The sequence below is a fragment of the Torulaspora delbrueckii genome, chromosome 5, assembly GCF_000243375.1.
Source record: "Torulaspora delbrueckii CBS 1146 chromosome 5, complete genome".
Lineage (NCBI taxonomy): Eukaryota > Fungi > Ascomycota > Saccharomycetes > Saccharomycetales > Saccharomycetaceae > Torulaspora > Torulaspora delbrueckii.
In genome coordinates, this window is record NC_016505.1 from 204,480 (window position 1) to 231,625 (window position 27,146).

The 27,146-nt window shown below is 42.7% G+C and overlaps 14 protein-coding genes across 14 annotated transcripts; 7 read left to right on the plus strand and 7 right to left on the minus strand.

Moving 5' to 3' along the window:
- Positions 1 to 226: 226 nt before the first annotated feature.
- On the minus strand, positions 227 to 1,054 carry RXT3 (Rxt3p; the record flags this gene model as incomplete). Its single annotated transcript, XM_003681505.1, has 1 exon — positions 227 to 1,054. One exon carries the CDS (start codon positions 1,052 to 1,054, stop codon positions 227 to 229), a length of 828 nt encoding a protein of 275 aa, XP_003681553.1.
- Positions 1,055 to 1,626: 572 nt separating this feature from the next.
- RPL31B (60S ribosomal protein eL31) lies at positions 1,627 to 1,968 on the plus strand (the record flags this gene model as incomplete). The annotated part of the gene is made up of 1 exon (XM_003681506.1): positions 1,627 to 1,968. The coding sequence occupies one exon, from the start codon at positions 1,627 to 1,629 to the stop codon at positions 1,966 to 1,968; it is 342 nt and encodes a 113-aa protein (XP_003681554.1).
- A 581-nt stretch (positions 1,969 to 2,549) lies between these two features.
- Positions 2,550 to 3,599, minus strand: DUS4 (tRNA dihydrouridine synthase; the record flags this gene model as incomplete). The annotated part of the gene is made up of 1 exon (XM_003681507.1): positions 2,550 to 3,599. One exon carries the CDS (start codon positions 3,597 to 3,599, stop codon positions 2,550 to 2,552), a length of 1,050 nt encoding a protein of 349 aa, XP_003681555.1.
- Positions 3,600 to 3,804: 205 nt separating this feature from the next.
- Positions 3,805 to 5,808, minus strand: BRE1 (E3 ubiquitin-protein ligase BRE1; the record flags this gene model as incomplete). The annotated part of the gene is made up of 1 exon (XM_003681508.1): positions 3,805 to 5,808. The coding sequence occupies one exon, from the start codon at positions 5,806 to 5,808 to the stop codon at positions 3,805 to 3,807; it is 2,004 nt and encodes a 667-aa protein (XP_003681556.1).
- A 411-nt stretch (positions 5,809 to 6,219) lies between these two features.
- On the plus strand, positions 6,220 to 9,378 carry AHK1 (Ahk1p; the record flags this gene model as incomplete). The annotated part of the gene is made up of 1 exon (XM_003681509.1): positions 6,220 to 9,378. The coding sequence occupies one exon, from the start codon at positions 6,220 to 6,222 to the stop codon at positions 9,376 to 9,378; it is 3,159 nt and encodes a 1,052-aa protein (XP_003681557.1).
- A 22-nt stretch (positions 9,379 to 9,400) lies between these two features.
- SEI1 (seipin) lies at positions 9,401 to 10,240 on the minus strand (the record flags this gene model as incomplete). The annotated part of the gene is made up of 1 exon (XM_003681510.1): positions 9,401 to 10,240. The coding sequence occupies one exon, from the start codon at positions 10,238 to 10,240 to the stop codon at positions 9,401 to 9,403; it is 840 nt and encodes a 279-aa protein (XP_003681558.1).
- Positions 10,241 to 10,457: 217 nt separating this feature from the next.
- SFP1 (zinc-coordinating transcription factor SFP1) lies at positions 10,458 to 12,380 on the minus strand (the record flags this gene model as incomplete). The annotated part of the gene is made up of 1 exon (XM_003681511.1): positions 10,458 to 12,380. One exon carries the CDS (start codon positions 12,378 to 12,380, stop codon positions 10,458 to 10,460), a length of 1,923 nt encoding a protein of 640 aa, XP_003681559.1.
- A 577-nt stretch (positions 12,381 to 12,957) lies between these two features.
- Positions 12,958 to 14,871, plus strand: DUS3 (tRNA dihydrouridine synthase DUS3; the record flags this gene model as incomplete). The annotated part of the gene is made up of 1 exon (XM_003681512.1): positions 12,958 to 14,871. The coding sequence occupies one exon, from the start codon at positions 12,958 to 12,960 to the stop codon at positions 14,869 to 14,871; it is 1,914 nt and encodes a 637-aa protein (XP_003681560.1).
- Positions 14,872 to 14,876: 5 nt separating this feature from the next.
- YET3 (Yet3p) lies at positions 14,877 to 15,437 on the minus strand (the record flags this gene model as incomplete). Its single annotated transcript, XM_003681513.1, has 1 exon — positions 14,877 to 15,437. One exon carries the CDS (start codon positions 15,435 to 15,437, stop codon positions 14,877 to 14,879), a length of 561 nt encoding a protein of 186 aa, XP_003681561.1.
- A 449-nt stretch (positions 15,438 to 15,886) lies between these two features.
- Positions 15,887 to 17,737, plus strand: BDF1 (chromatin-binding protein BDF1; the record flags this gene model as incomplete). The annotated part of the gene is made up of 1 exon (XM_003681514.1): positions 15,887 to 17,737. The coding sequence occupies one exon, from the start codon at positions 15,887 to 15,889 to the stop codon at positions 17,735 to 17,737; it is 1,851 nt and encodes a 616-aa protein (XP_003681562.1).
- Positions 17,738 to 17,909: 172 nt separating this feature from the next.
- On the plus strand, positions 17,910 to 21,683 carry SKI2 (SKI complex RNA helicase subunit SKI2; the record flags this gene model as incomplete). Its single annotated transcript, XM_003681515.1, has 1 exon — positions 17,910 to 21,683. The coding sequence occupies one exon, from the start codon at positions 17,910 to 17,912 to the stop codon at positions 21,681 to 21,683; it is 3,774 nt and encodes a 1,257-aa protein (XP_003681563.1).
- An 81-nt stretch (positions 21,684 to 21,764) lies between these two features.
- CBS1 (Cbs1p) lies at positions 21,765 to 22,421 on the minus strand (the record flags this gene model as incomplete). The annotated part of the gene is made up of 1 exon (XM_003681516.1): positions 21,765 to 22,421. The coding sequence occupies one exon, from the start codon at positions 22,419 to 22,421 to the stop codon at positions 21,765 to 21,767; it is 657 nt and encodes a 218-aa protein (XP_003681564.1).
- A 140-nt stretch (positions 22,422 to 22,561) lies between these two features.
- Positions 22,562 to 24,898, plus strand: AFG2 (AAA family ATPase AFG2; the record flags this gene model as incomplete). The annotated part of the gene is made up of 1 exon (XM_003681517.1): positions 22,562 to 24,898. One exon carries the CDS (start codon positions 22,562 to 22,564, stop codon positions 24,896 to 24,898), a length of 2,337 nt encoding a protein of 778 aa, XP_003681565.1.
- Positions 24,899 to 25,117: 219 nt separating this feature from the next.
- On the plus strand, positions 25,118 to 27,127 carry VPS33 (tethering complex ATP-binding subunit VPS33; the record flags this gene model as incomplete). The annotated part of the gene is made up of 1 exon (XM_003681518.1): positions 25,118 to 27,127. The coding sequence occupies one exon, from the start codon at positions 25,118 to 25,120 to the stop codon at positions 27,125 to 27,127; it is 2,010 nt and encodes a 669-aa protein (XP_003681566.1).
- Between the last annotated feature and the right edge of the window lie 19 nt (positions 27,128 to 27,146).

Genomic DNA, 27,146 nt, shown 5'->3' on the forward strand with positions numbered 1-27,146 from the left:
ATGCTTTTCAGCACTTGATTACAAGTACCCTTGTGCGCTCAAAGCCAATCTATTGTGCTTTTATCTTGTACAAATTTTGAGCTCGTTTCATCACTCCATGTTCGTTTTTTTTTTTTCTTTACTGGCTGTGACAAGGCTTTACTTCTTGTGCATGAAAAACAAGACACTTTGAGGCATGGCACAACTGATAGAGCCTGGAAGGGTAACGGACTTCGAATGAGCTCAATTACCATTTTAGTGTTATTTGTTGCTGGTCGGATTGGTCGATGTTACGTGTGGAAGTGTCCCTTGTAGCTATTCTAATTTCGTAGATCCCATAGCTGAGCCCATCGTGCGGCGTTGGGGCGTCAACGCCCCACGAGCGAGATAGGACCCCATACTGTTCGACACTGGCGTACTGTTCCAGTCGTGGAAGTATTAGTAAATCCATTTCGAGGTCAAAAGGTGCATTGTCCGGTGGAACAGCTCCTTGGACAAAGTCCTGGTTATCTAGATTTGCAGGGGTTCTGGAAGTTCCATTGAAGTCTGCAAGCGAAAGTCCACAATGTCTTAGGACCAATAGAGGTTCTGAGTCGTCTGTGTAAACTTGACAACCCCATATTTCGTTGTTTCGAGCTCTTGGGGCATTTGAATGGTTGAAACTGTCACGCAAATCCTCGTAAAATACACGTATAGTGATTAGTTTGTTTATAGAATCCTCACTTAAAGCCGGCAGAAAGGGTCTGGGCATAGAAACAGCAAACGGATCGTCCAAGAGTCTCTTTTCATCGTCATTATTCTCAAAAGATCCAGTTTTGTAAGCGTGATACATAAGCGTCCCTAAACTTTCTCTAGGCGCCGAGCCATATTTGTTCAAAACATATTCTAGTACCTGTGTAGACCTCACTTCAGTAGTTTGTGGCTCTCTGTCAGCTACCATCTGTAAATCTCTGGCGGATCTTTCGTCTGCACTTCCTGAATGTTTAGCTGAATTTAATATAGTTTCCTGCAAATTGTAAATTTGGGACTGCGTTTGTCGGTATGCCTCATTGAGATCGTACGCATCGGTAGCCATTTCGATCAAATAGCTAGAACGAGATCGAAGTGATCCTATCGGCTATTGAAGGAGTGATTAAGTACTTCAAGACTTATTTATCGATGCCCCTTAACTAGGAAATTATGTGACTGTTCGCCTGTAATCCGTACCTTCCACTATAAGTTGCAGGACGGTCCATCCTTGCATTCTTTTGAAAAACTCAAATTTTTCAAGCTGAAATTTTCATTTTTTCACTTTTTTGCGTCATTTCATGATGGGCGGTCAGCGCATTGAGAGACGAGCCCACTGGAATGGGAGCTAGGCAGAGAGCCCACAGCGAGAACTGTAGACTGTAGGCGGGATTCGGTAAGGAGGCTAGGCTAGCTAGTCAGGAAGTGAGCCTGGATGTTGGGCAGAGCCAGATGGGTCCCCGTCTGAAGCTTCTGTCTGGCAGAGAGAGAGTCAGGCTCACTGTGTGTAACTATGGAATATCACCAATCGCCATCCCATTCGTATGGGTTGTAGGTTAATATTATTACTATTTGGAAGGTAATTGAATCTGAACCAACTGTCAATACCACAGCACTACCACAGCACTCAATCCAACGAAAATGGCCGGTTTGAAAGACGTTGTTACTCGTGAATACACGATCAATATGCACAAGAGATTGCATGGTGTTTCTTTCAAGAAGAGAGCTCCAAAGGCTGTTAAGGAAATCAAGAAATTCGCCAAATTGCACATGGGTACTGAAGACGTTCGTTTGGCTCCAGAACTAAACCAAGAGATTTGGAAGAGAGGTGTCAAGGGTGTTCCATTCAGAATGAGATTGAGAATCTCCAGAAAGAGAAACGAAGAAGAAGACGCCAAGAACCCATTGTTCTCTTACGTTGAACCAGTCTTTGTCTCCTCTGCCAAGGGTTTGGAAACCGTTGTCGTTGAAGAAGAAGCTTAAACAAAGAGATGATTCCTACTATATAATCAATTTGTCATTACAATCATGGATCGGTCTTTTCTATAAGCAAAACTCTTTTACTCTCTTAAGTATATTAATCATTTGATTTGTAACTATCAAGAATCAAGATATTAAGATGTGTATGCAAGCAAGAAGGAAATTATTTCAGTGTAACTATGACTATAAGGTTTCTGGCCACTCATCACATTAAAAGACTCCCAATTTACTCAATTGTTAAATCCATTAGAACGAAATACCAAAACGGTACAAGCACTCTGTAGATAAAACGGCGAGCAATACAAATCAATGTAGGATGGTCTTAGAAAGTTGTGAAGCTTCTGTTCTTATTAGACCAGAGAAAATAAAAAAATTATCATCATGTAAATTTCCCTATGAGTAACTCAAGTATGTGAACTCACGTACAAGTACTCAATTAATTACGAGCAATGGTTCTCCAATGGATCTTGAAAGTGGTCTAAAAGAGACTAATATTTTGATTTTCCACCATTTTTCAACTAAATAATCTTAAGTGATTACCCAGCTTACAAAGCTTATTAGATGAGGGTATACATATGAATCGCCTATTTACGTCTATAGGGTATGGTTGAGCCTTCTCCGAACCCAATCTCACCAAATCTCTTGAAGATAAAGTTTGTCTCAAACCAATCTATTAATGCAGCCGTGTTCTTGACATCCATCATCTCCTTTAGTAGGTTTTTCTCGAGCTTCATGTTCTCCAGCATGCAATACAAGTGATGTTGTAGTAATTGGTACGGCAGACCACCAAACTCTAAGGTATAGTACCAGAACTTCTCGACACATCCCCAAGGACATGTTTCGTAGCCGGCAAAGAGTGCAGGGTTTGCCAGTAACCCTCTGACCGCCATGACACCATCTACTTTGGTCACTTCAGCGATCTCTCTCAGGTCACATTTCTTGAAGCAATCGCCATTGGCAATCACCGGTATGTTCTTGTCCTTAATTTTTTCTACAATATACTTGATTGCTTCCAGGTTAACTGGTTGAGATGACCTTGTGGTTCTTGTTCTACCATGAATACTAATCCAATCAACTCCAGCATCAGACAGCCGTCTGCAGAGGTCAACAGTTTGGTCGTAGTCCTCATGAATTCTGATCTTTGTCTCTAATCGAAGTGCCGTCCCCATTATTTTGTTTGACAGCTGAGACCATCGCACATAGCATTCGGGGTTGTAAATTAGTGCGCAACCGATACCTTCACGTACTTGTTCCTTGATTGGGCACCCGCAGTTGATTCCGACTCCATCACAGTACGGTGCTACCATTTCCACAAACTTGAGCAGATCTGCCACATTATTTACACCCACTTGCACTATCAGCGGTGAATCTTGTTCATTGATTGAAAAGTCTGCTAACCTTGCATTGTTATTACGCACAAATTCACGGGCAAGTATCATCGGCGTGTACACTATATCAACATCATAATCACGGCATACCTGGCGGAACGGTAACTTGGAGTAACGAACCATCGGACCTGCAATTGTGGCAGGCCTATTATGTGTGGTCTTTCTTGTCCTTATAATATGTAGCGGATCATTTCTCGAACTTAGTATTTTGGGCTTTGGTATTTTCACCAGCTCTGAGATTGACATTCGCTTAGAAGTCTTAAAAATCTGGTTAACTACTCAACGGTCTCTTTGTTCAGCCATGAATGTGAAATTTTTCAGTCGCGATGCGATGAGCTAAGTAAATGATAATGCACTGTGATATATAAACAGGATAATAATACAATATATAGCCTCCATGAGTACTTGTTCATGAGTGCGACGTTCCATATAGTTTAACAACCAGCTGAGATTACAAATGGATTGAAAGCAGATCGTTCGAGCTAAACGGCTTATTGCAACTTGGGCATTTCCTCATTCTGGAAGCTAATCTCTCTTTACAACAGTTATCGCAGAAGACGTGGCCACAGGTCTTGATTGCCATACTTTTCCAGTTCTTAGAACATAGAGAGCAATATACTAGTGAACGGAAATCTTCCAACTCTCTCATTAGTGGAGCGTTATCTCCGCCATCGTTGAGCAATGAGCTTTGTAATTTCTGGCAAGTAGCTTCGCTGTTGGCTGCCAGTATTTTAACTTTCTTCAACTCTGCCTCGGCATCCTGTAAATGTGTTTGTGCCTTTGTGGCCTGGGCAATGTTTTGATGGTTCTCTTCTCTAGCTGCATTTAAGCTCTTTTTTAATCTTGAAATTTCAGCGTTAAAATCCATGACTTTTAAATTAATGGATTTATTTGAATCTGTCAGTCTTTTTTCATTGCTTTGTGAAAGTTCTAATTGTTTCTTCAGGTTTGCGATCTTTTGTTGCAATAATCTGTCTGAATCCTTTAATTGTGCAATTAGTTCATTTGATTTGCTCAAACTTTTGGACAAATTCTTGTTTTCCACTAAAATCGAATCCTTAGATCTCATTGCTGCAAAATACTTTTGATCTGCCTTTGTCTTCTCCACCGTCAATTTCGATATTAAACTCTCCTGATTAACTAATTCCGAGTATTTCTTGTGCGTGAGACTGGTCAACTCTTTAAATGCAATTTCCAACTCCTGTAATTCTTTCATCAGGGCATCCTGTGGCTGTGGTTCATCATTGGATCGAACCTGTAGCTTATCCCATTGATCTTGCAGAATGTTGACTGCAGACTGTAAATCCACCAACATCGAGGACTTGGATTTCTCGGCTTCCAAAATGGCAACTTTTCCTAATAGCTCATCACGAGTTGTCCTTATTCTTACTAGATCCTTCTCTAGGGTGGCATTGTGTTTCTTTAAGGTGTCTTGGGCTGTTCGTAGTTCCTGTGTGAGTTTACCAGTATAAATCTCTTGCTCTCGCGTCAGTTCTTGGAATTTTTTCAAAAGGTCGGCATTGACAGCAGAAGCGTCTTCGTTTTCTGCCTTTAAATGACTTATCTTTTCCAGCAAACTATCTCGATCATGGACTTGAGGAGTTTGTTGTGCTTGCTGCGCGGATACTTGTTGACGCAATTTAATCAGTTCTTGCTCGTTGATCTCCCTAAATTTCTCCAACTCTTGAACGGTTGCATTTAAAGATTCTACTTGTGCCTTTAGTCCTGTAATTTGCAGCTCATGCTCTATAGCACAGTGTGGAGCTTTATCGTCAGTTTCGGTTGCTGCCTTTACTGTATCATTTTCTGGTGCAGTTTCATTTGAAGGTACATTGACGCTCTCCGCCTTAAGGCTAAATACCTTCTCGTTGACTTTCTGTTCGTCATCCATTGCCTTCTCGAACACCCTCGTAACAGTGAGAGAATCCTCTCTGTCATATTTTCTGATCAAGTTCTGATAATATTCCTTCAAAGAGGTGATTTCCTCTGTAAGCTGTTTGTTTTCTTTCGAAAGTTCGCCCTTGACACTTTGTAGATCCTTCAAATCCGTTGCCAGCTTTTCGACTTTTGCAGAAACGTCCTGACGTATCCCGTTTACACCATATTTGGTTAAAAACTTCATGAAGGGATCACTGAGTTTCACAATAACCGTTTCGTCGCCCTCTGCGACCTGCCTACAAAGCTCTTTCTCTTCTTCATTCTCACAAAAAGTGGCCAAAAACCTTGCTAAAGTGACTACAAGTGCCATCAAATTCGCTAGACTCCTGGAGATCTCCCCACATTGTCTCTTTGACAAATCATGCTGGGTTCGTAGGGATTCCAGGTTGGTCCTATACTGATTTAAACATCTGAAAAGTGCTTCTTTCTGAAAAGCCACTACATCACGTTGTGTGAGCGGCTCATCTGGGCTGCTAAGGTCCAGTTTCATCCGTTTAGTTGCCGGTTCAGACCCCATCGTAAAAACTCTTTTGAATCTCGCCAAACCGCGCAATCAAGTAAAAAGCTCCTAATGAACCTATTGAAGTACCGCGAAATTCACTTCCCACCGCAACTACGCCTAACAGGCCCGCTAATATTGCTTCGTTTCATCGAAAGTTGTAGTGAAAACTTCATCTAATGACCTTTCCGAAGGGCTTCATTATTGGCGACAATAACTGCTTCCGTTTTCGATGATGATGAATCTGTAGTATTTGAAACCTGTAACTGAAGCTTCAACAGTAGCTGGGATAGGCTATTTTTGGTGGTTTGATCAGTAGTTAGAATTTGCCATTGTATGGTTATTCGTGTGTGTCTGACTGCACGTTGAAATAGGTTTTTAACAGGAGCTGGTTGTCACTAACGAGACGTTAGCGAGCCTTGAAAGAATATGCCCTTGGAGGACAAGAATGGAGGTGTATTCAAGCTTGAGAGTGAATCCACGAAGATCAGTGGCTCCTCAACTAGAACAGCGGCAAGTCAGTCGGAAAATAGTCAAGAGGCCAAATTGTTTAAATTCCTGAATCAATTCATTGTGTTGGTTAGTAATGACGGCGTGGGTGAAACTGGGGAGAGATCAAAAGTGAATGACAAGTATATTTCCAATTATCTTCGTCTCAATCTTTTATCCTACCTTAGACAATTGCAACAATATCCACGTCGAGTAGGTTCGCATCGAGAAGCGTTGATTCAATGGTGGGTTACACTGTTGAATTTCCTTAATAGCGATTTAGTCTCAGATGAAATCAGATCACAGAACCCCTCCGGTCCTGTTTTGTCCTTTCCCGATCCATTTCTGTCCATTGAGACCGTGTCGGTATGCTTGGAGTGTGTTAGCAGGCTGATGTCCTCATTGATGATCTTACCGATGCACGATGTTCAGCAGACAGAGACCTTTTCTCATCATATCCTTTTAACAATACACTTTGTCACGAATAGGTTAATATTGAATTCAAAACATACGAGACAGTTGACCGATTCTCAAGGTAGTCCCAAATTTTTGCATTTCTTGAACAGTTATTCCTCTTTACTCAGGTCATTTTTGGGGAAATTGAACGCCTATGCTTTCTTCTACCTACCGGATGAGTTTCACTATGATACTCAAATTCTGCTAGCTGTCACTCCAGCTATATCATTTCAGGAATGCGTGGGTGAGAGTTTGTTCATTTGGAAAAGGCGATGTTACAGGATCCAAGATGAGCAAGATCAAAGAATTAAGCCAGAGGATGTTGAAACACGAGATACAAGGTTTTTCAAGATTATCATATCCTATATGAAGAATGATTCGGTATTTATGGCTTTCTATTGGCATTACTGGTATATCATATTGCGGTTTATCGCATCTTCGAAGAAAAACAACATCTCTGAGTCTGATTTGGACGCCATATCTGGGTCAGCTCTCCTGATAAAACACGTAACTTACTCTTTCCTATCAAGAGACTTTGGTAAGTTCAACAGGTTCATTAGATCATCTTCGTCGAGTAAAAGCGCCATCAATAACAGTTTTAATGACACAGTCACAATGCCCGATTCAAATACGGCAGCTAATGATACCGTTCTGACTACCGAGATGATAAATGAGTTTGTCTTCACCCATTTTAGCATATTAAGGATGTGGGAATGTCTGAGATCCCTCTCAGGTTGCTTTCCAAATGATCCCAGCATGACAAGCTTGTTATCTTTGCATGATTCCTCGCAACTAGAGTTCATTGTAAAAATCCCCGCATATGACTCAAACATTGCCAATGTTGTATTTAATAAGATCCTACAATTCGTCATATTTCAATTTGAGTCCTCACTTTCAGGTCAATTTCTGCACTGGGATACGTGGTGTGATGGAATTTTGTCCATGTTACGCACTTTGAACAGTAATTGTCAAGTCGTCGCTCTGGTGTGTCTTTTCAACAATTGGGCACATCTTTCAAGTCAAGGACGGGATAAGGTCACTTCGCATCTATTGGGTGAACTCTGGTTACCTTTGACACTCGAATGTGATTTTCAATTATCGAAAGTTATCTTTTTCAAGCTACTAGTGTTCTGCATCGTACCCACTTTAGATAATTTTACAAGAAGTTTATTGAAGGAAAAACTCCAACAAATGCATGGTGAATTGCTATTCATCAAGAGTACAATTGATGACCTATCATGGGAAGACGAACATGATGTTTTATCTTTTTATGGTAATAAGAAGTTTTCCCTCCTGCCAAATAATCCGCTTAAGGAACAAGATTTAATCTACAGAGCTGAGCGGGAAACACGAAGTAAAGTGAGGAAAAGATCTCAAAATTTCTCGTCTGTGGTTGAGGTTGCCAACGTACGGCCATCACTTGTTTTGAGGAACGGTAAGTATCCTTACGACGTTTTTGATGAGATCGTCACTAAAGCTGCATTATTGGTAGCGGAGAAAAGAAGAAAGGGGTCTAATTCTCCATTGCCAGCCGTCGCTGAATGTGTTTCTAAGAAAGAGGATTCTAGCAATGCTTTGGGGAAAGATAATCCTAAGCGATCACCTTCAATTTCAAGTACCATAGGATCTTGGTTTTCGCGACTTTCAAATAACACTGATAGCTGCATCAAAAAACTTGGGCCATCACCTCACAATGCATCAGAAGATTCATTGACCAAGCATAAAAGTGGTATATCCAACCCCAAGGATACTGGCCTCGGCACAACGCCATCGACAGATATGCTATCAATGTATTCTACTGTATCATCGTTGGCCACTGGTAGGACAAACCCCTCTGATGATCAACTGTCAAATGTCGACAAGCAGACATCGAGCTGTCCGACACCGGTAGAGCAACGAGTTGAAACCAGCGCAGATCGTCATACGAAGACCCAAAAGAAAAAGAAGAAGTTATTATCTCCAGTAGAATTGAAATACACGGCTGGCATAGCAGACAAACAAACGATAATTTTTCTCTTCAAGATGATTATTGTTCCCTGTGAGTCAATAATGAAGAAAATTGAGAAAGCTAACGTCAGCTGGTCAGTCGTCACTGCAAAGACGTATGATAAACCGCTTCCCACCCCAGACGATTCAGCGATGGAGACCTTTATTGAGGACATGAAAAGCCAATCTTTAGAATCCCTGGAAAATGTCAATAAGCAACTTGGTCAGCTAGCTCTAGGACAGTCTTCCAATGAATCGACCCTAGATTCTTGTGAGGCCTCCTGCCCTCAGATCAATGACTTATTCCCCCATCCAGACTACAGCATACTTGTGGGCGCCGGTAATTTAGATGAAGAGGCTTTGACAAGTGACTCGGAAGCACTGCTGCGCTTCATGAATAATCAGGCCACATCAGTCCCATCCTCAGTTCTTGGGGATGGAAACCAGTCTGAGGGCCGGTCTTTGCTGGGTCTGAATAAGATGTATCTGAAAACAAGAGCTAAAAAACTATCCAATCTATTGAGGATGTTCAATCAGACGGCGGATGAGTATCAGCAATTCATGAACTTTTTGGACCATGACTCAGTCTTCTTGGAGTTTGAAGTAAAGGTCAATCCCATGCTCTTTGCAACCCAGGAGCAATATAAGAGAACTTAATATGGAGTACCGGTTACTGATACTAATCAACCTTCGGGCTTAGTTTATTCGTGCCTCTTCTCGTGATTAAGAAGAAAGATATGAACGCAGTAAATGCGAACAAGGTAGAGATGGCAAAATCGAAAACGACAATACCAACCGCATACGTAATTTTATGCCAACGCAGCATTGCATTTCTTAGCCCCTGTTCAAAGCTCATTCTAAACCGAAAACCAGAATCTGGCTGCATGATAAGTTTGAAAGTCTTGGGTGCTTTCAGCACGTAGCGGAAGGCTTGCAGATTATGAGTGACGGATATCTTATCATGTACCTTGATGTGGTTCGACCATTCCTTTTTGAACAATTCCAGTCTAGAAGGTCCATATTTGTAAAGTTCTAAAGCATTTATAGAGTCATCATTCTTCATACAAATAATGGGAACCGTGCGACGATAAAGAAGGGAACTGGCAAAATTTGATGAGTACACTTCCATCACAACTTCATCTATATTACTTGTTTGGTACGCAGTACGCCAGGTGGGTACACAATAGAACTTTGTATCCAGATCTACCTTGTATTCTATTTGATTATGAAGATTGATCCATTGTGACATTCCGTTATCGACTATGGATGGCAACTCATTCTCTGTCTGAATGCGATTAATCTTTTGTTGGTAAACAGTCGTGCTGTTCGAGTCTTCTCTGATATTAAAAGCTGATAACGGTACCCATTGCGATGAATCTGACGGTAGTAAGTGGTGGTAGAAGTCATTGAACAAAATAACGGCCAGCGGCAGGATAATGAATAACTTGACAAGGAGGAGGATGCCCAAGTAGGAGGACAATTGTAGCAGTTGTAATGGACGTGTAATATTGATCCTCATCGGCTTATCAAACGAACCTCTTAATTTTCATCAACTTCGTATCTCGAGCTCGAGATATTCAAGCCGTTTCTTAATCCCCTTATGAATTACTGTGCGGAGAGAATAAAACTCAAAACAAAATACAAAGTTATCTCTACAAAAGTGGCTAATGATGAAGGTAACTGTAAAATTACATATGGTGAATCGAAGCCGTTTAGGGTTGGCCAATTGAATATATTCAATGGGTTGAATGCCCTCTGTGATACTTGAGACCGTTCAAGTTCTTGTAACGCTTACCGCAGACTTCGCAGCGATAAGGTTTATCTTTCTCGTAGCCCATACCATCAGGGTAAGGTTCATTGGACTCAGGATCTATTATACTGAATGTTCCATCTGGGTTCTCGTGCAATTTCTGATTTTGATGGCCGTGTTGTTTGTGGTACTTCAGACCATTTTGGTTTTTGTAAGTCTTGTCACAACCAATCACTGGACACTTAAAAGGCTTGTGCTCTTCGTGATCCATCACGTATAATCTCCTTGCTGGATCATCGATGTAGCCTTTATTTTGTTGAGAGGACTTGGTCTTGGTGTTGATGCTGCTCTGTACTGCCATTTCATCGTCGTCATCGTCGTCATCATCGTCATCATCGTCATCGTCCTCCTCTTCGTCGTGTATTACGTGCGGCGGTACTGTTCCTGTAGTTGTGCTTGGAGGTGGGGTCGGTTGTCCCACCGTAGGCATACTCATCGCATTGAACCTAGCTGCATTCATAGCGGCAAAAGAGCCATCAGTAGTGTGCGCGATTGGGTTACTCAAGCGCATAAATGCAGGATCATCAACATCTCCCCCTATAATATCTTCATCCATGAAATCTAATTCCATCGCCGCATGCATGTTGTTGGGGAATTTGGGGAATTTGTTCATGTTGTTGATGTTACTGTTTGGGACGTTATTATGCAAATTCATGTTGTTCATCCTATTGCTAGCCTGTGCACCTTTCGAATTAGAGGCAATGTTCAAAGAATAGGCATTGAACGAATGTTGCGGCGTAATGGGGATCTTACCATTTTGTGCAGCCACGTTGTTGTTATGCATTGCTGCTGCTTGGTCGTGTCGCCTTAGCATATGAGGATTATGACTAGATGAAAGGTGAGTATTATTGGCCTGCAAGAAGACATCATTCGTCGAAACAGCATCCACGAGATTCCCATTTAGATGCAATTGTGGTGGAACCTGACTAGACGATGTAGTACCAGTGGAACTGGTTGAATTGCCCGTTCCCATAGAGAGATTACCATGGGCCGTCGTTGCCGTTGCCGGTGACAGGGGAACTCTCTGCTGGGACATGGCTTGGCCAGGACCCTGGTTATGGCGCTGGTGAGGTTGCTGTTGTATAATATGCTGCTGTTGCTGATGGTGTTGGGGTTGGTTTCTATAGTTTGTATGTTGTGGTTGTCGCTGTTGTACTGCCTGTTGCGATTTCCTCTTTAGCTGCGATGCCGCGGCATTGGTATTTGATGCTGAATAACCAGCGTGAGTAGCTGGCATAGTTGTCCCCGGCGAAGTAGCTATGTGGGCCTCTTCGTAGTGCCTTAATAGATCATGTAGCCCCGGCAATGATAGACCACAACACGAGTAATCCTTACAGTACTGCTGCTCCAGATTCGGCAAATAAGCATTATGAGCAGCGGGTGGTGAGCCCGCAGAAAAATGGGACGGCCTTCTTGCACTATTCTGAGGCAATAAAGGTGGCGAATTCGACGTACTATTACGGTGCGAAGGATGTAAATGCACTGTAGCGTTCTTTGATGTACTATTACTTCTCCCATTCTTCAACGTAGCATGCAACATAACTTCATCTCTTAGCCACGAACCAATGGTCAAAGACCCCCAGGAGACACCCCCCATCCCCTGAGTGTGCGCAATAGAGTCTCTGCGTAATTTGGCCATATTATGTGGAGCTGGGATCGACGGATGGTGAAACTGATGTGCATTCAGGAGCGCATCGGCAGCATCATCACCCATAAACATTCCTCCCCCACTCGCAACACCAGACGCACTATTCACCCTACCACCAACCATCGTCCCGGTAGGTGTCGGGGAGGCAGCAGCTGTCGTAGTTGTCGGGTTATCAGCCATAGTCATAGACGTGAAATCCATCGTTCAACTACCGTTTCTCTCGTTAAAACACTAAGCAGCTGTCTATCAAACAGAAATTTTAAAACGGCCAATGAAGGAGCACACTCAGCAAACTAGAAACTGCTCTCAAAAGCGACTTATACACCTTTTACAACACTTTCCTTGGAATGTAGCTGGTGGTAGAGGTCGATTTCTACACGACGTTTGGGAAATCAGCTTCGGACAGGGCGAGGATCGGTTTCGTTTTGTCCGGACGAGCCGGGCCCAATCGGACAACTGTGTCGAATGATCTACGGCGAGTAAAGGCTACATAACGATTCGGTGTTCTTGGCGGTTGCTTGATTATACATTATGTAGACGAAAATTCGCTGTACTTGTTGAACCAATTTTCATCCTTTATTTCAGCTCTCTGTGACTTCTGTAATTTTTTGTTTATTTTTCTAATCACTTTAAGTTTAGTTGGTCAATTCTGACTTTCCGTTTGTAATTCAAGCTTCTCTCGCGCTATCAATACTAATTTTTCAGCGATGAGTTGAAAGATGAGATGAGTGAAAAATTGTCAAATAGACTATGTATCTTTAAACCACACAAGTAGCCAATGACTAGCGAAAAGAGGTCCAGTGAAGGCGATAGCGAATCGTTAAAGAGACAAGATGTGTCCGTATCGAAAGGTGTGGCCCATTTGAAACCAGAGTTTATTGTATACACTCAAGAGGTCGTCAGACCTATAGTTTATGATGAAGAGCCTTCTTCAGATCGTATGTTGAACGATATTGGGTCTAACGATAGTGGAAAAAAGCGTAAGAACAAGAAGAAGGGTCAGAATAAGAACAGAGATAATCGTCAAGTTAAAGAAATTAATGCGCTATGTCCTCGTTACATCCAAGGCTCAGAATCAGGTGAAATTTGCAGTTTTGGTGATCAATGCAGGTTTGTGCACGATATCCCACTTTACCTTTCGACGAAGAAGCCTGAGATCGAGTCGGAGATCTTTGTAGAGTGTCCAGTTTACAAATCCTTAGGTCGTTGTCCCATGGGATTCAAATGTCGATTCCTATCATCACATATGGAGGACTCAAAACTGAGGAAGGAAGAGTCTGAGTTGTGCTCGAAGTTGTGGGAATTGAATCATGAGGTGAACCACATCGATGGTTCTGCTAAGCTTGATCTTGTGAAGAGACGTTTCCCATTTTCGAAGAGTGAGGAAGTCTTAGAGATCATCGATGCGATTCAGCAGGAGCACCGTGATTTCACCGCTTCAAAAGAGGCGACAAAGATAGATGAGGATAAGGCTCCACAAGTAGTTCAACGCGAGAAAGAGTTGCAAGCCAAGAGAGAGCGTCAGAGGGATTTGTACAACAAGTACAAAGATACTAGATATTTTGCAGGGGAAAAGAAGGCTTTGGATCTGCACCGTAAGAAGATCGTTTCGCCATTGACCACCGTCGGTAACTTACCGTATCGACGTTTGATGCGCAAATTGGGAGCCGATGTCACATATTCCGAGATGGCACTCAGCGTGCCACTAATCCAAGGTACCAACTCCGAATGGGCGTTGCCCAAAGCGCATGTGAGCGAATACCCCGGCTATGGTGTTCAAATAGCCTGTTCAAAAGCTTGGCAAGCTGCCAAGGCCGCCGAAGCGCTGGCTGAGCACTCAAGCGGTCACATCAGTGAGATCAATTTGAACTCTGGGTGTCCGATCGACTTATTGTACAGACAAGGTTCCGGTAGTGCATTGTTGGACAACCCTGCACGGATGATCCGCTGCCTCAACGCTATGAATTACGTCTCTGGGGAAATCCCAGTGACTGTCAAGATCCGTACAGGCACAAAAGATGAACATCCAATCGCTGAAGGGCTAGTGAAAAGACTAGTCAACGAGACCGATGTAGCCGCGATCACCTTACATGGGCGTTCAAGACAACAACGTTACACCAAGCTAGCCGACTGGGACTACATTTCAAAAGTCGCAACCACTTTACGCCAGTGCGAAGAGGAAGCTGAACGTGAACGTAGGATCCAGTTTGTAGGCAACGGTGATGTAAACAACTTCGAGGATTGGTACGCACATGTGAATTCTAATGAGGCGATCGATAGTGTAATGGTTGCCCGTGGAGCACTGATCAAGCCTTGGATTTTCGAAGAAGTGGACGCACAACAGCATCTGGACAAGACAAGTAGTGAAAGATTGGATATCCTCAAGGATTACGCGCAGTTCGCAATGGAACATTGGGGCACAGATGAATACGGTATTTCACAATGCCGTAGATTCTTCTGTGAATTCATGTCTTTCTTCCATCGCTATATACCGATGGGCATATGTGAGCGTTTTCCCGTAGCGCTAAACGAAAGACCACCAAACTGGCGCGGTCGTGATGAGTTGGAAACCCAATTGGGGAGCACAAACGTCGAAGATTGGATCAAGCTAAGTGAGTTGTTCTTTGGCAAAACTGATGAAAACTTTGTATTCATGCCCAAGCATAAAAGCAACTCATATACGAATACATAGAAAAACTACATTTCCTTCTGCAAAGCTTCAGCCTTCTCCTTCAAGCGAGCTATCTCCAGATCCTTCTCCTTGATCTCTTGTTCCAACTCATCCTTCCGCTTCGCGTTGACCGCTTCGTCCTGCTTGGTATCAAATTTTGGAGACTCCTTACGGTACTTGTCCTTGAGCTGAAGTAGCTCCTGAACAAGACCAAAGGTCCGTGCCACTGTGAAAGTGAGGAACAAAGTCATACCAGTGAGATACATATTCCTCTGGGCAAAGAACTTGCGCGATAGAACTTCGATGCGATCCTGCGAGTAAACGCCACCGCCTTTGGTATTAGCAGACGACGCGGCTTGCAATTCGCGGTCGATGTTGTAAACTTTATTGATAGTATCGAGAAAGAGCAGTAGGATGAAACCTAGGACACATTTAATTGTGATCTGAATGATATCATTTTGGAACGGTCTGAGTAGAACCAACGTCAATGGTTTGCGCAGACGAGTGGGGATAGGCAAAGCCAAGATGCTAAAGATGACGACTTCGAACACGAGCACACCAAACACCAGCGAATAATACAATGACATCGAGGCGTCCTTTTTTCTATGCTCTGTTGTGCTATATTATGCTATATTATGCTATATTGCACTATACTGCACTATTATACTATGCTGTTCCAAGTATAGCAAATAGAATTACCCCTACTGATTTCTTGTGACTGTTTTGTCACAAGTGTGTGGGTTACCAGGATCCTTTAAGCGGATATTACAAATAACTTTTTTTCACGCAACGGGGGAAAAATAGAATAACGAGAGCTGGGAAAGATAGAGAAGGAGAGATACAAAAACTACGACCAATATTATACAACAAGGGATTGACAAAGTGCTGGTAGACCAGCCATTCTGATGTCAAAACGTACTGGTGTTATCAACAACTGACTGACTTACTTACCAACCAGTCATGGAAATATTTAATGTAGAGTAGAGTAGAGTAGGCTAGGCACGAGAGACGAGTACGCATTTACGCTAACGCGTAAATGCTACGCGTCCACTACGCGTCGTCGCGCTTGCTTTTCGACGTTGCCACCGCGGTCCACCAACTATTTAAACATCCGCTGGTCGTCGCGAGCCAGGCCGGTCGCTCGCTCTTCGCGGTGGGCAAGCGATCAACCATGGCCGAGACACAGCGCGCGGTGCAAGAACCCGTACAAGAGGTTACTGGAACTCCCCCTGTACAGGTGCAAGAGGAAACAGCAGTAGAAGCTTCTCCGAATGCGAACCCTTTGCCCAAACATCAGCAGAGACATGCTTTGATGGCTATCAAAGCTGTACGCAGACTCAAGGATGCCAGGCCTTTTTTGAAACCAGTGGATCCAGTGGCGCTTAATATCCCTAAATATTTTGAAACTGTCAAGAAACCTATGGATCTGGGAACTATAGAGCGGAAATTACAAAACGATTCGTATGGACAGCCGGAGGAAGTAAACGCGGATTTCGACCTGATGGTTTCAAACTGTGTTACGTTTAATGGGGCTCAGGCTACTATATCACAGATGGCGCGTAATATACAGGCGGCTTTTGAAAAACATATGCTTAATATGCCAGCGAAGGATGCGGTCCCAGTGAAGCAACCGCGCAGGCGTAAAAGCACGGATGAAGAGGCTCCCGTTGTAATTCGCAGGGCTCAGACACATAATGGGAGACCTAAGAGAGAGATTCATCCGCCAAAGTCGAAGGATATATACCCTTATGAGACGAGGAAACCGCGGTCGAAGAAACTACAACAGGCGATGAAATTCTGTTCCGGGGTTGTCAAGGAGCTTACGTCGAAGAAGCACGCTGCATTCAACTATCCGTTTTTGGAGCCCGTGGATCCCGTGGCACTTAACTGCCCGACGTACTTCGACTATGTGAAAGAGCCTATGGATCTTGGGACCGTTTCGAAAAATCTGAATAATTGGAAATACCAGACGCTGGAAGAGTTTGAGCGTGATGTAAGGCTGGTATTTGAGAACTGTTACAAGTTTAACCCCGAGGGGACTATTGTCAATCAGATGGGTCATCGGTTGGAGGATATTTTCAATTCAAAATGGGCAGAAAGGCCCATAATCGAGGATTATGAGTCGGATGAAGATTCGCGCAGTGATTTGAACGGTTATGACTATGATTCCGAGTTTTACAATTCAAACGATTCGGATTCCATAATCGACGAAAGCTCAATTACAAATCCGGCTATACAGTACCTCGAGAACCAACTCGATCGAATGAAGATCGAGTTGCAACAGTTAAAGAGACAGGAATTGGATAAGATTCGCAAAGAACGTAGGCTCGCGCGTGGTGCAAGGAAAAGATCAAGACGATCAAAGCGTACAACTGACCCTTCAAGGAAAAGACGGTTCAAGACTGTGGTCACTTATGATATGAAGAAAGTTATCACGGAACATATTAACGACTTGCCCACGGCGAAACTCGAAAAAGTTATTGGAATCATCAAACGGTCGATGCCGCACCTCGCAGAAGATGAAGAAGTTGAACTCGATCTCGATACACTCGATAACAGTACAATTCTGACACTTTACAACACTTTCTTCCGCGAGTACGACCAGGCGCACGATATGAATGGTCAAAATGGTCATACCAACGGTATAGAACATTCATTGTCGCCACCTACAAACGGCAGCACGAAGAAACGTAGATCAAAGGCATTAAGTCAAGAGGAGCAAAATAGACAAATCGAGAAGATCAAGAATAAACTAGCTTTGCTTGATGGTGCTTCGCCTATCAGTTCAAATGGGTCACCACTAATGCAACAAAATCACATCAACGGATTCTCTTCTTCAGATGATGATGATGATGATGATGCAAGTAGTGAGAGTGAGGAGGAGTGAACATTGTTTATTGGTTTAAAGGGGAGTAAGGTATAGACACAAGTTGTAACATTATTTTTTAAAGTTAGTAGTATTTAGTATTCAATGCTATTTGACTAAAGTTATAAGCTCAGTTTTAGCGCGCGCTGGAAAAACAGCCTTTTATAACTAAACACCTACAAACAACACAGCGATGGCATTCACTGAAAAGTCCGTTCATGAGTTGTGGCATAGTCTCAAGGAGATCACTAACGATGATGTGGAACTTTTCCACGACAAGATCTCTACTTTCGAACTAAAGGACAACGATTCAAGCGACGATGTTATCAGGGAAAAATTCCTAAAGCCTTCAAACGTACTGCCCTGGTCTTTACTAGATACTGTACAGAGTGTCCCTCAGGGAAAATCATTCGAGAGTTATGATTACAAGGGACTACTCAGAATTCCAGAGCCTATTGGTAGAACTTCCTATCATTCAAAGCGTAGAGGGCTCGAGGGACGTATCTGCGGTTACAAGGAGGAAGTAAATTTAAAGGAAGTTACAAATGCAAATGCTGCCAATTCTCTGTCGTTGGGCAGAAGTATAAATACTCATGGTAACGCAATAAAGGGTTCCACTTCGCAACTGCCGTTTGCACCAGGTGGGATTACAATGAATGCGATCCACGATTCTGCGCAAGGTGTTTCTTCGATGGAAAAAGTTACTAGATTATTGCATAAGGATCAGCAAGGTTTGTTTGATGTTCCAAACGGATTGGAAAGGGGCATCAGACCAGAGAGTACCCGTGTCAATGAAGAGCCAGTTGATCAGGTCACTGAGTTGAACCAAGTCGATAACGAACTTGAGATCGAAAACGAATTGGAAGATGAAAAACTGAAACAAGAAAGAGAGACGGATTCCAGAACCACAGCAGCTATCTTTGGTGCGAACCAGGAGACTGGTACTGATATTGATGATCTATTGCCCATGGGAATCGATTTTGCAAGAAATGTTGTCACTGCACAAAAAAATTTGGATCGGAAAGAATGGGCTCATGTCGTTGATTTGAACCATAAAATTGACAACTTTGATGAGCTGATCCCCAACCCTGCTAGAACATGGCCTTTTGAATTGGATACTTTCCAAAAGGAGGCGGTATATCACTTAGAACAAGGTGATTCGGTATTTGTTGCTGCACACACATCCGCTGGTAAAACAGTAGTGGCAGAATATGCAATTGCGATGTCCAAGAGAAATATGACAAAGACAATCTATACATCGCCCATTAAAGCTCTCTCAAATCAAAAATTTAGAGATTTTAAAGAAACCTTCGAGGATGTTGGTGTCGGTTTAATCACCGGTGATGTCCAGATCAATCCAGAGGCTAACTGTTTGATCATGACTACGGAAATCTTGAGATCAATGCTTTACAGAGGTGCAGATCTGATCAGAGACGTGGAATTTGTTATCTTCGATGAAGTGCATTACGTTAATGACCAGGATCGTGGTGTGGTCTGGGAAGAAGTTATTATCATGTTACCTCAACATGTAAAATTCATCCTGCTATCTGCCACAGTTCCTAATACTTATGAATTTGCGAACTGGATTGGTAGAACTAAGCAAAAGAATATCTATGTCATCTCTACTCCAAAGAGACCAGTTCCTTTAGAGATTAACATTTGGGCAAAGAATCAATTGATTCCCGTTATAAGTTCTAATAAAGAGTTTTTGGATTCAAATTTCAAGAAGCATAAGGATTTACTGGCTGGTGCTCCACCAAAAGATGACACAAAGGACGCCAAGTCAGGAAGGGGTGGCGGCCGCGGTGGTCAGCGCGGTGGTCTACGTGGTGGCCCCCGTGGAGGTCAGCGAGGCGGCCGTGGTGGCTCTAGAGGTGCGGGGGCCATAGGGTCAAACAAGAGTCAGTTTTACAAGAGGGGCGGACCTTCCAAGAAGACTTGGCCAGATATTGTCAATTATCTAAAATCCAAGGATTTATTACCGGCAGTGGTATTCGTGTTCAGTAAGAAGCGTTGCGAGGAATATGCTGACTGGCTTGAAGGTGTCAATTTCTGTAATGGTAAGGAAAAATCTCAGATTTTCATGTTCATCGAGAAATCAGTGACAAGACTAAAGAAGGAAGATCGTGAACTGCCTCAAATTCTTAAGATCAGATCGCTTTTAGAAAGAGGTATCGCGGTTCATCATGGTGGTTTATTGCCCATCGTAAAAGAATTGATCGAGATGCTTTTCGCTAAGGGTTTGATCAGAGTTCTATTTGCAACGGAAACATTTGCAATGGGTCTAAACTTGCCAACAAGAACTGTTATCTTCAGTGAAATTCAAAAACATGATGGTACAGGTCTGAGAAATTTGGCTCCTGGTGAGTTCACACAAATGGCTGGTAGAGCTGGTAGAAGAGGTTTGGATAAGATGGGTTTGGTCATTGTTATGGCATACAACGAGCCAATACAGTCGGCTTCATTTAAGGAGGTGACAATGGGTGTACCTACCAAGCTGCAATCACAATTCAGACTGACATACAATATGATCTTGAATCTATTGAGAATTGAAGCTTTGAAAGTTGAAGAGATGATCAAATATTCCTTTAGCGAAAACTCCAAACAAACATTGTTACCAGAACAGGAGAGAAAGATAAATGAACTGGAAGAGAAAATGGAAGAGCTTCAATTGTACGATAAGTCAGGATCCAACGTTGATATGGATAAATTCTTAGACGCCGTGGTCAGATTTAGAAAAGCAACTTCCCAGATGATGGAGGAGCTAGCTAAGACTGATGCGATCTTTCATGCATTGAAGGTAGGAAGACTAATTGTTTTCAGAGATGCCGATGATAATGCCAGATTAGGTTTTGTTTTCCGTACGAACATGAAGGACAATTCAGCGGTGGTAATGACTTTTACGCAACCCAACACACTAAGCTCTGGTGAATCCAATCATTTGCCATATATAGCAGGATTGGCAAAATACACGGTCAGTAACTTCAAGAGATTTGAAGGTACCAAGTATTTTATGCAAGAAGTTCCTTTGACATCGATTGAGCTCATCACGGCTTATACGCTGAAAATCTCATTCACTGACATTATGAAGAAAGATGATGAATCCGTCAAGAAATTCGAGGATGAGGTTAAAATCATCCTTAAGATTTCTCAGAGGTTGAAGGAGAGTTTGGCAGAGAAAAAGGGAAGTCTCAAAGTTCATCAACAAATTTTGGAAAGAAATAATATCAAAAATGAAATTCTATCTTGCCAGGTAATAAACTCTCCAGATTTGGCAGAAAAGTTTTTGCCCAAATATAAAGCTTTCATGATTAAAGATGAGATCAACAACTTACGCCATTTGATGTCAGATCAAAACTTGAACCTGTTACCTGATTATGAGAAGAGGTTAGCCGTTCTTAAGGACGCTGGCTTTATTGACCAAAATCACAATGTGCTTCTGAAAGGTAGAGTTGCGTGCGAGATTAACTCAGGATATGAGCTTGTCCTCACCGAGCTTATCCTGGACAATTTTCTCGGTGACTTCGAACCCGAAGAGATCGTTGCATTACTGTCGGTCTTCGTGTATGAGGGACGTACCCGAGAGGAAGAGCCCCCTATTATCACTCCAAGGCTGGCTAGAGGGAAGAAGCGTATCGAGGAGATTTACACTCAAATGCTGAAAGTTTATGAAACTCATCAAATTCCATTGACAAGAGATGAAGCCGAGTTCTTGGAAAGGAAGAGGTTCGCATTGATGAATGTCGTGTATGAATGGGCTCGAGGATTATCATTCAAAGAGATAATGGATATCAGTCTCGAAGCCGAAGGTACAGTTGTCAGGGTCATCACATGGCTTGATGAAATCTGTCGTGAAGTCAAGACAGCATCAATAATCATCGGTAATTCCAACCTCCACATGAAAATGAGCCAGGCACAAGAATTGATCAAAAGAGATATCGTTTTCGCCGCTTCTTTGTACCTATAGAATGCCAGCTTGATCAACCGTTATACTCGTCTTGCATATAATAATTCATAAATAAACGTCAAGATACCTTGAGTAGTTATATCACCCTAATATAATGTTTTGAGCTATCTGCTTAGCCACTTTTTCTTTCAGGAAGCCGTTGACAGCTTCCGGATCGTTGGTCACTGAAATATATCCGATGATAGCATCAAAAGTTTTTTGATCAAATGCAATTTGAATTCGTTGAGGTACCTGACTTCGAGGCGCCGGTAGCCTGGCGAGATCAATTAAATCATTCCATTTCAGGAAACGCCGTATCAGAGACAAATGGTTCTTCTTCCAACTGCTCATATAGTTCATTTTAGCACCGAAATTGAAATCAAATCCCGCTATGTCCTGCTGAGACTTCTTGAATAGATTAAGAAAAGTCTGGTTGACAGTAAGGAGTAGTAAATCTCTTCCCAGTTTCTCCAATTGCTTGTTTCGATAACTACTACCGTTTCCAAGCCGGAGTCTCGAAAACTTAGTCGGATATAGGCATTTAATAATCTCAGATATGTTTTGACATTTTATCCCGTGTTTCTTAAATTCCAAACGTTCGATCATGTTGTTTATTCGTAGCTTGTTGCCGTCTTGCTGCCTGGTCAGTAGTCGTTTCTTCAAAACTGGTGGAGAGGGCCGTGCTAAAATCGACTCTGTGACACTGTTTTTATAGCAGACAGACATCTGCCGGCTGAGGCTATGGATCTTAAGCTTCATACTGGTCTCAAACTGTCATTAACCACTTGATAGTGTCTACTTACAGTTCCCTTTGTAAACTGAAAAATTCAAATCTCTTAAGCTCATCGCTAGTTCACCAAACAAAATTATATTCAACAGTGGGCAAAGAATACATAAAAATGGCTCCAAAATCTGGCTCATCAGCTTCCAAAAAGAAGAGCTCATCGACTCCCAGCTCTGATGGCTTGAAAACTCCTAAATTTAAATTACCATCCGCTTACATAGCGAGACCTTTGCCAGTGAAGGAGAGAAGCGTTAAACAGACATGTATGGCAATAATACACCCCAACGTGCTTAAAGAACTCGAAATTAGCAATGGGTCGATGTGTGTTGTTTCGAAACTAGGTATGGCGGGAGTGGTCGCCATTGCCAAGGCAGGCGAAGAAGAAACTCATCCAGCTAGCGTCCTGATGATGTCTGATCCGCTACGAGCAGTTGGCAACGTTATACTTGGTGATCGTCTAGATATAAGAAAGATTTCTGATCAGCCGCCTTATGCCTCCACTATCACTGTTGGTATAATGGCCCCTCTTGAGACTCCACAGGAGAAAAAAGTGGAACAATTGTTGAATGATTGTGGAATCATCATGCCTGGAATGGTCTTTGAAGATTTTCAATTGAACGAAGACGAAAACTGTTCTTTCTCGATCGCCGATGTTACAGATGACAAGCTTCCTGATATCTCAAAGTGCGAAATCAATGATTCCAATGATTCCAATGATTACATTAATGAGGATCCTTTATACTTGTCTCCACCCGTTCTATTTCGCAAAGGATCAACCAAGATTAAGTTTACAAGTTCACGGGAACCGAATGCCAAATACAACTTACCGCAAGCGCTTGACTACAGCCTGGTTGGTGGACTGGCAAAGGAGATCGATTCACTTAAGAAAACTATTGAGCTGCCTCTTCATCAACCAACATTATTCACGAGGTTCGCCGTGTCGCCTCCACGAGGGGTCTTACTACATGGACCGCCTGGTACTGGTAAAACGATGCTTTTGAGATGTTTCGCTAACACCTGTAATGCTCATGTATTGACCATTAATGGTCCCTCCATTGTCTCTAAGTTTCTCGGTGAAACAGAGGCAACTTTGCGGGAAATCTTTGATGAGGCCAAGAAATACCAGCCCTCGATCATCTTTATTGATGAGATCGATTCCATAGCTCCAAATCGTGCTCATGATGACTCCGGAGAGGCCGAGAGCAGAGTGGTCGCAACTCTCTTGACACTTATGGATGGAATGGGTGGAGCTGGCAGAGTCGTTGTCGTCGCTGCAACCAACAGACCCAACGCCGTTGATCCTGCATTGAGAAGGCCCGGCAGATTTGATCAAGAAGTTGAGATCGCTGTTCCCGATGTCGATGCAAGATTGGAAATCTTGAAGAAGCAATTCGACAAGATGAACTCAGATCTTCATACGCTGTCTGATGACGATATCAGGAACATTGCGTCTAGGACCCACGGGTATGTAGGCGCTGATCTGATTGCACTATGCCGAGAGTCAGTAATGAAGGCGATCCAAAGAGCACTGAATCCTGATGGTGTGGGGCGCGCTCTCAAGGTCTGTATGGAAGACCTTGAAAATGCGATGGCTGAAGTCAGACCAAGTGCAATGAGAGAGATCTTCTTGGAGATGCCAAAGGTGTATTGGTCTGATATTGGTGGTCAAGAAGAATTAAAGCGCAAGATGGTAGAAATGATACAACTTCCTCTGGAGGCTTCCGAAACCTTCTCGAGACTAGGAGTCTCAGCGCCTAAAGGTGTTTTACTATATGGTCCACCTGGTTGCTCAAAGACCTTAACAGCGAAGGCCTTAGCCACGGAATCAGGACTTAATTTTCTGGCTGTTAAAGGTCCAGAGATCTTCAACAAGTATGTGGGTGAATCTGAAAGAGCCATTCGAGAGATATTCCGTAAAGCCCGTGCTGCTGCACCCAGCATCATCTTTTTTGATGAGATCGATGCCTTATCACCAGATAGAGACGGTCCTTCTTCGTCTGCTGCGGGGCACGTCTTGACTTCACTACTTAATGAGATCGATGGTGTCGAAGAACTGAATGGGGTTGTGATCGTGGGTGCTACTAACAGACCGGACGAGATAGATCCAGCATTGTTGAGACCCGGTAGACTCGACAGACACATTTATGTGGCACCACCAGACTATGCAGCTAGATTGCAAATTTTGACCAAGTGTAGCAGTAAGTTTAGTACAGAAGAAGAACCGGATTACGATCTTGAGAATCTGGCGCGAAGAACCGAAGGATGTTCTGGGGCTGAAGTAGTACTACTTTGTCAAGAAGCCGGTTTGGCAGCTATAATGGAAAATCTCGACACCAAGAGAGTGGAAGCTCGTCATTTTGAGAAAGCTCTCAGTGGAATTTCTCGTGGTATCACACCGGAAATGCTTGAATATTATCGAGCATTTGCTATGAGAAGCGGCATCTCAGCGTAAAATCTACAATCCAGCTAAAAAATCTGGCACATAACTGCATTAATAACATAGACAAATAATTATAGATGAGATCTTTAACTATAGCTTGAGTTTTTCGATCTTTATTTCATCTGGTCAGTGATTTTTCAGGTGCGGCCCTGCGATGATTGATTGATCTTTTTAATTAGAAGATTTCAAAGCAGGTCTTAAGACAAGCTAAAATCTCTCGAGCCCACAGTTATGAACTCCCAATGGAACACTCGTCAGTTCACTAAGAAATTGGGTGCGTCATTATGCCAGACATTGAGAGAAGTTTCAGCCGTTGACCAAATTCTGGTAGTGCAGCCTGAGCTAGTAGCTACTTTAGGGGACTTATTGACATTCAGTCAATTGACTTCCTCTACTCCAGTGAGAAAGATTCTAGTGCTCGGAAATCAAACCAAATTGGATATAACTGATATTCTGAGTACAATGGTAGAAATGGACCTTGTGTTTCTCATAGACGTACGATCAGATTTATGCTTGCCCAAGGAACTCATAAGTACAGTGAGTGATTTGAAACTACAGACAATGAGTATTCTTTATTGCACCTGGGAAAGTCAAATGAGTAATGATTTGCTTAAGCGCGCTACCAAGAGAGGTTCCAAGCTCTCGCATTTTATAAGATCTCAGCTACCTAATAAGATCGATGTTCAATTATATCCTTGGAACATGTTGGCATTCCCTCAAATCGATGATAACGTCCTTCTGTGCAATATTCTTTATAATAGTGATGGGCAGAATTTGTTTTCACCTAACGTTTCCTCACAGCAGTCTGCCACACGGGCCATTCTTGTTGATAACATGGTTGACTGTCTACAATCATTACTCCAAGAGACTCACTCAACCATAACACATGCTGTGTCATTCGGCTTGGAATCCCAGAAGATTCTGCACCTGCTTCGGCAAAGAGTTGAACGCAGTGAAGATGAAGAAGAGGTTTTTATCAAAGAAACCCTGTATGGTGACAAATATAGTGGGCTGGAGAAAGATCTTATTGTTTTTGACAGGGATATGGATCCGATGACTCCCTTGCTTACCCAATTGACATATTCTGGTTTGCTTGACGATTTACATGGACTAACGCCAGATGGGAAGGTAAAAGGTCTGGATGATGTGAGCTTGAAATGTGATAAAGATAGTATCTGGGACGACCTTAAGTTTCTTAACTTTGGTGCTCTGGGGCCACGGCTGAACTACATAGCAAGGGAGCTACAAGACAAATATGACGCTAGACATAAAGCTGAAAGCGTTGGGGAAATTAAGCAATTTGTTGATTCCCTTGGCTCGTTACAAGAAAGGCAGAAACTTCTCAAAGTCCATACAACATTATCTTCAGATATTTTAAAGGAGGTGGAGAAGGATGAATCTGTGCAACTCAATCGGATACTAGAATTGGAGCAAGACCTCTTACTTGGGAACCTCGATAATAAGTCTAGTTGCGATAGCATTTTGGACTTGCTTTATGAGGGCCAAGTAGGCTTAAAACGCATTATGCGTTTACTGTGTTTGTCGTCTATTTGTAAGAATGGCCTTCGAGATAAGGATTATGAGTTACTCAAAAAAGAGATGATAGACACATTTGGCATCGAAATTTGCTTTCAACTAGAAAGACTGGCAGCCAATGGAGTAATAACGACTAAAACCTTGTCCACAAAGCAGTACAGTTCGATTTGGAGGAGAGAATATCACTACATATCTGCATGGCTCGATACTATGCCGCCTGTGGACGATGAGATACGAGAGTCGCATATAACAAATGGAAACGACGCTGCAAATCCTAAGGATGCCACTTTCGCATATTGTGGTGTTGTTCCAATTGTTACGAGGCTCGTTCAGCTTTTATATGACAGATCGATACTGAGTAAACATTATGCTTCTCAGCAGCCATTTATCATATCGAGAGAGCCCAGTACTGCGAAAACAGAAGAGCTCTTTGAACAAATGTATGGCAAAGCAGGAATTGTTACAGAAGAATCTTGGCTGCCTGCGGTAAAGAAGAATAAGAAGCGAGTGACCATTGGGAAGACGAGTAACAAGGTTAGCGATATTACCATCGTTGTATTCTTAGGTGGAGTAACACTAGGTGAAATAGCTACCCTTCGATTTTTGCAGGACAGACTGCGGGAAAAGGGTATAAACAAGAGGTTCATTATTGTCAGTGACGGCCTCATTAATGGGAACCGCTACATTGATAGTAGCATGCGCTAAATGAACTCTATGAACCATC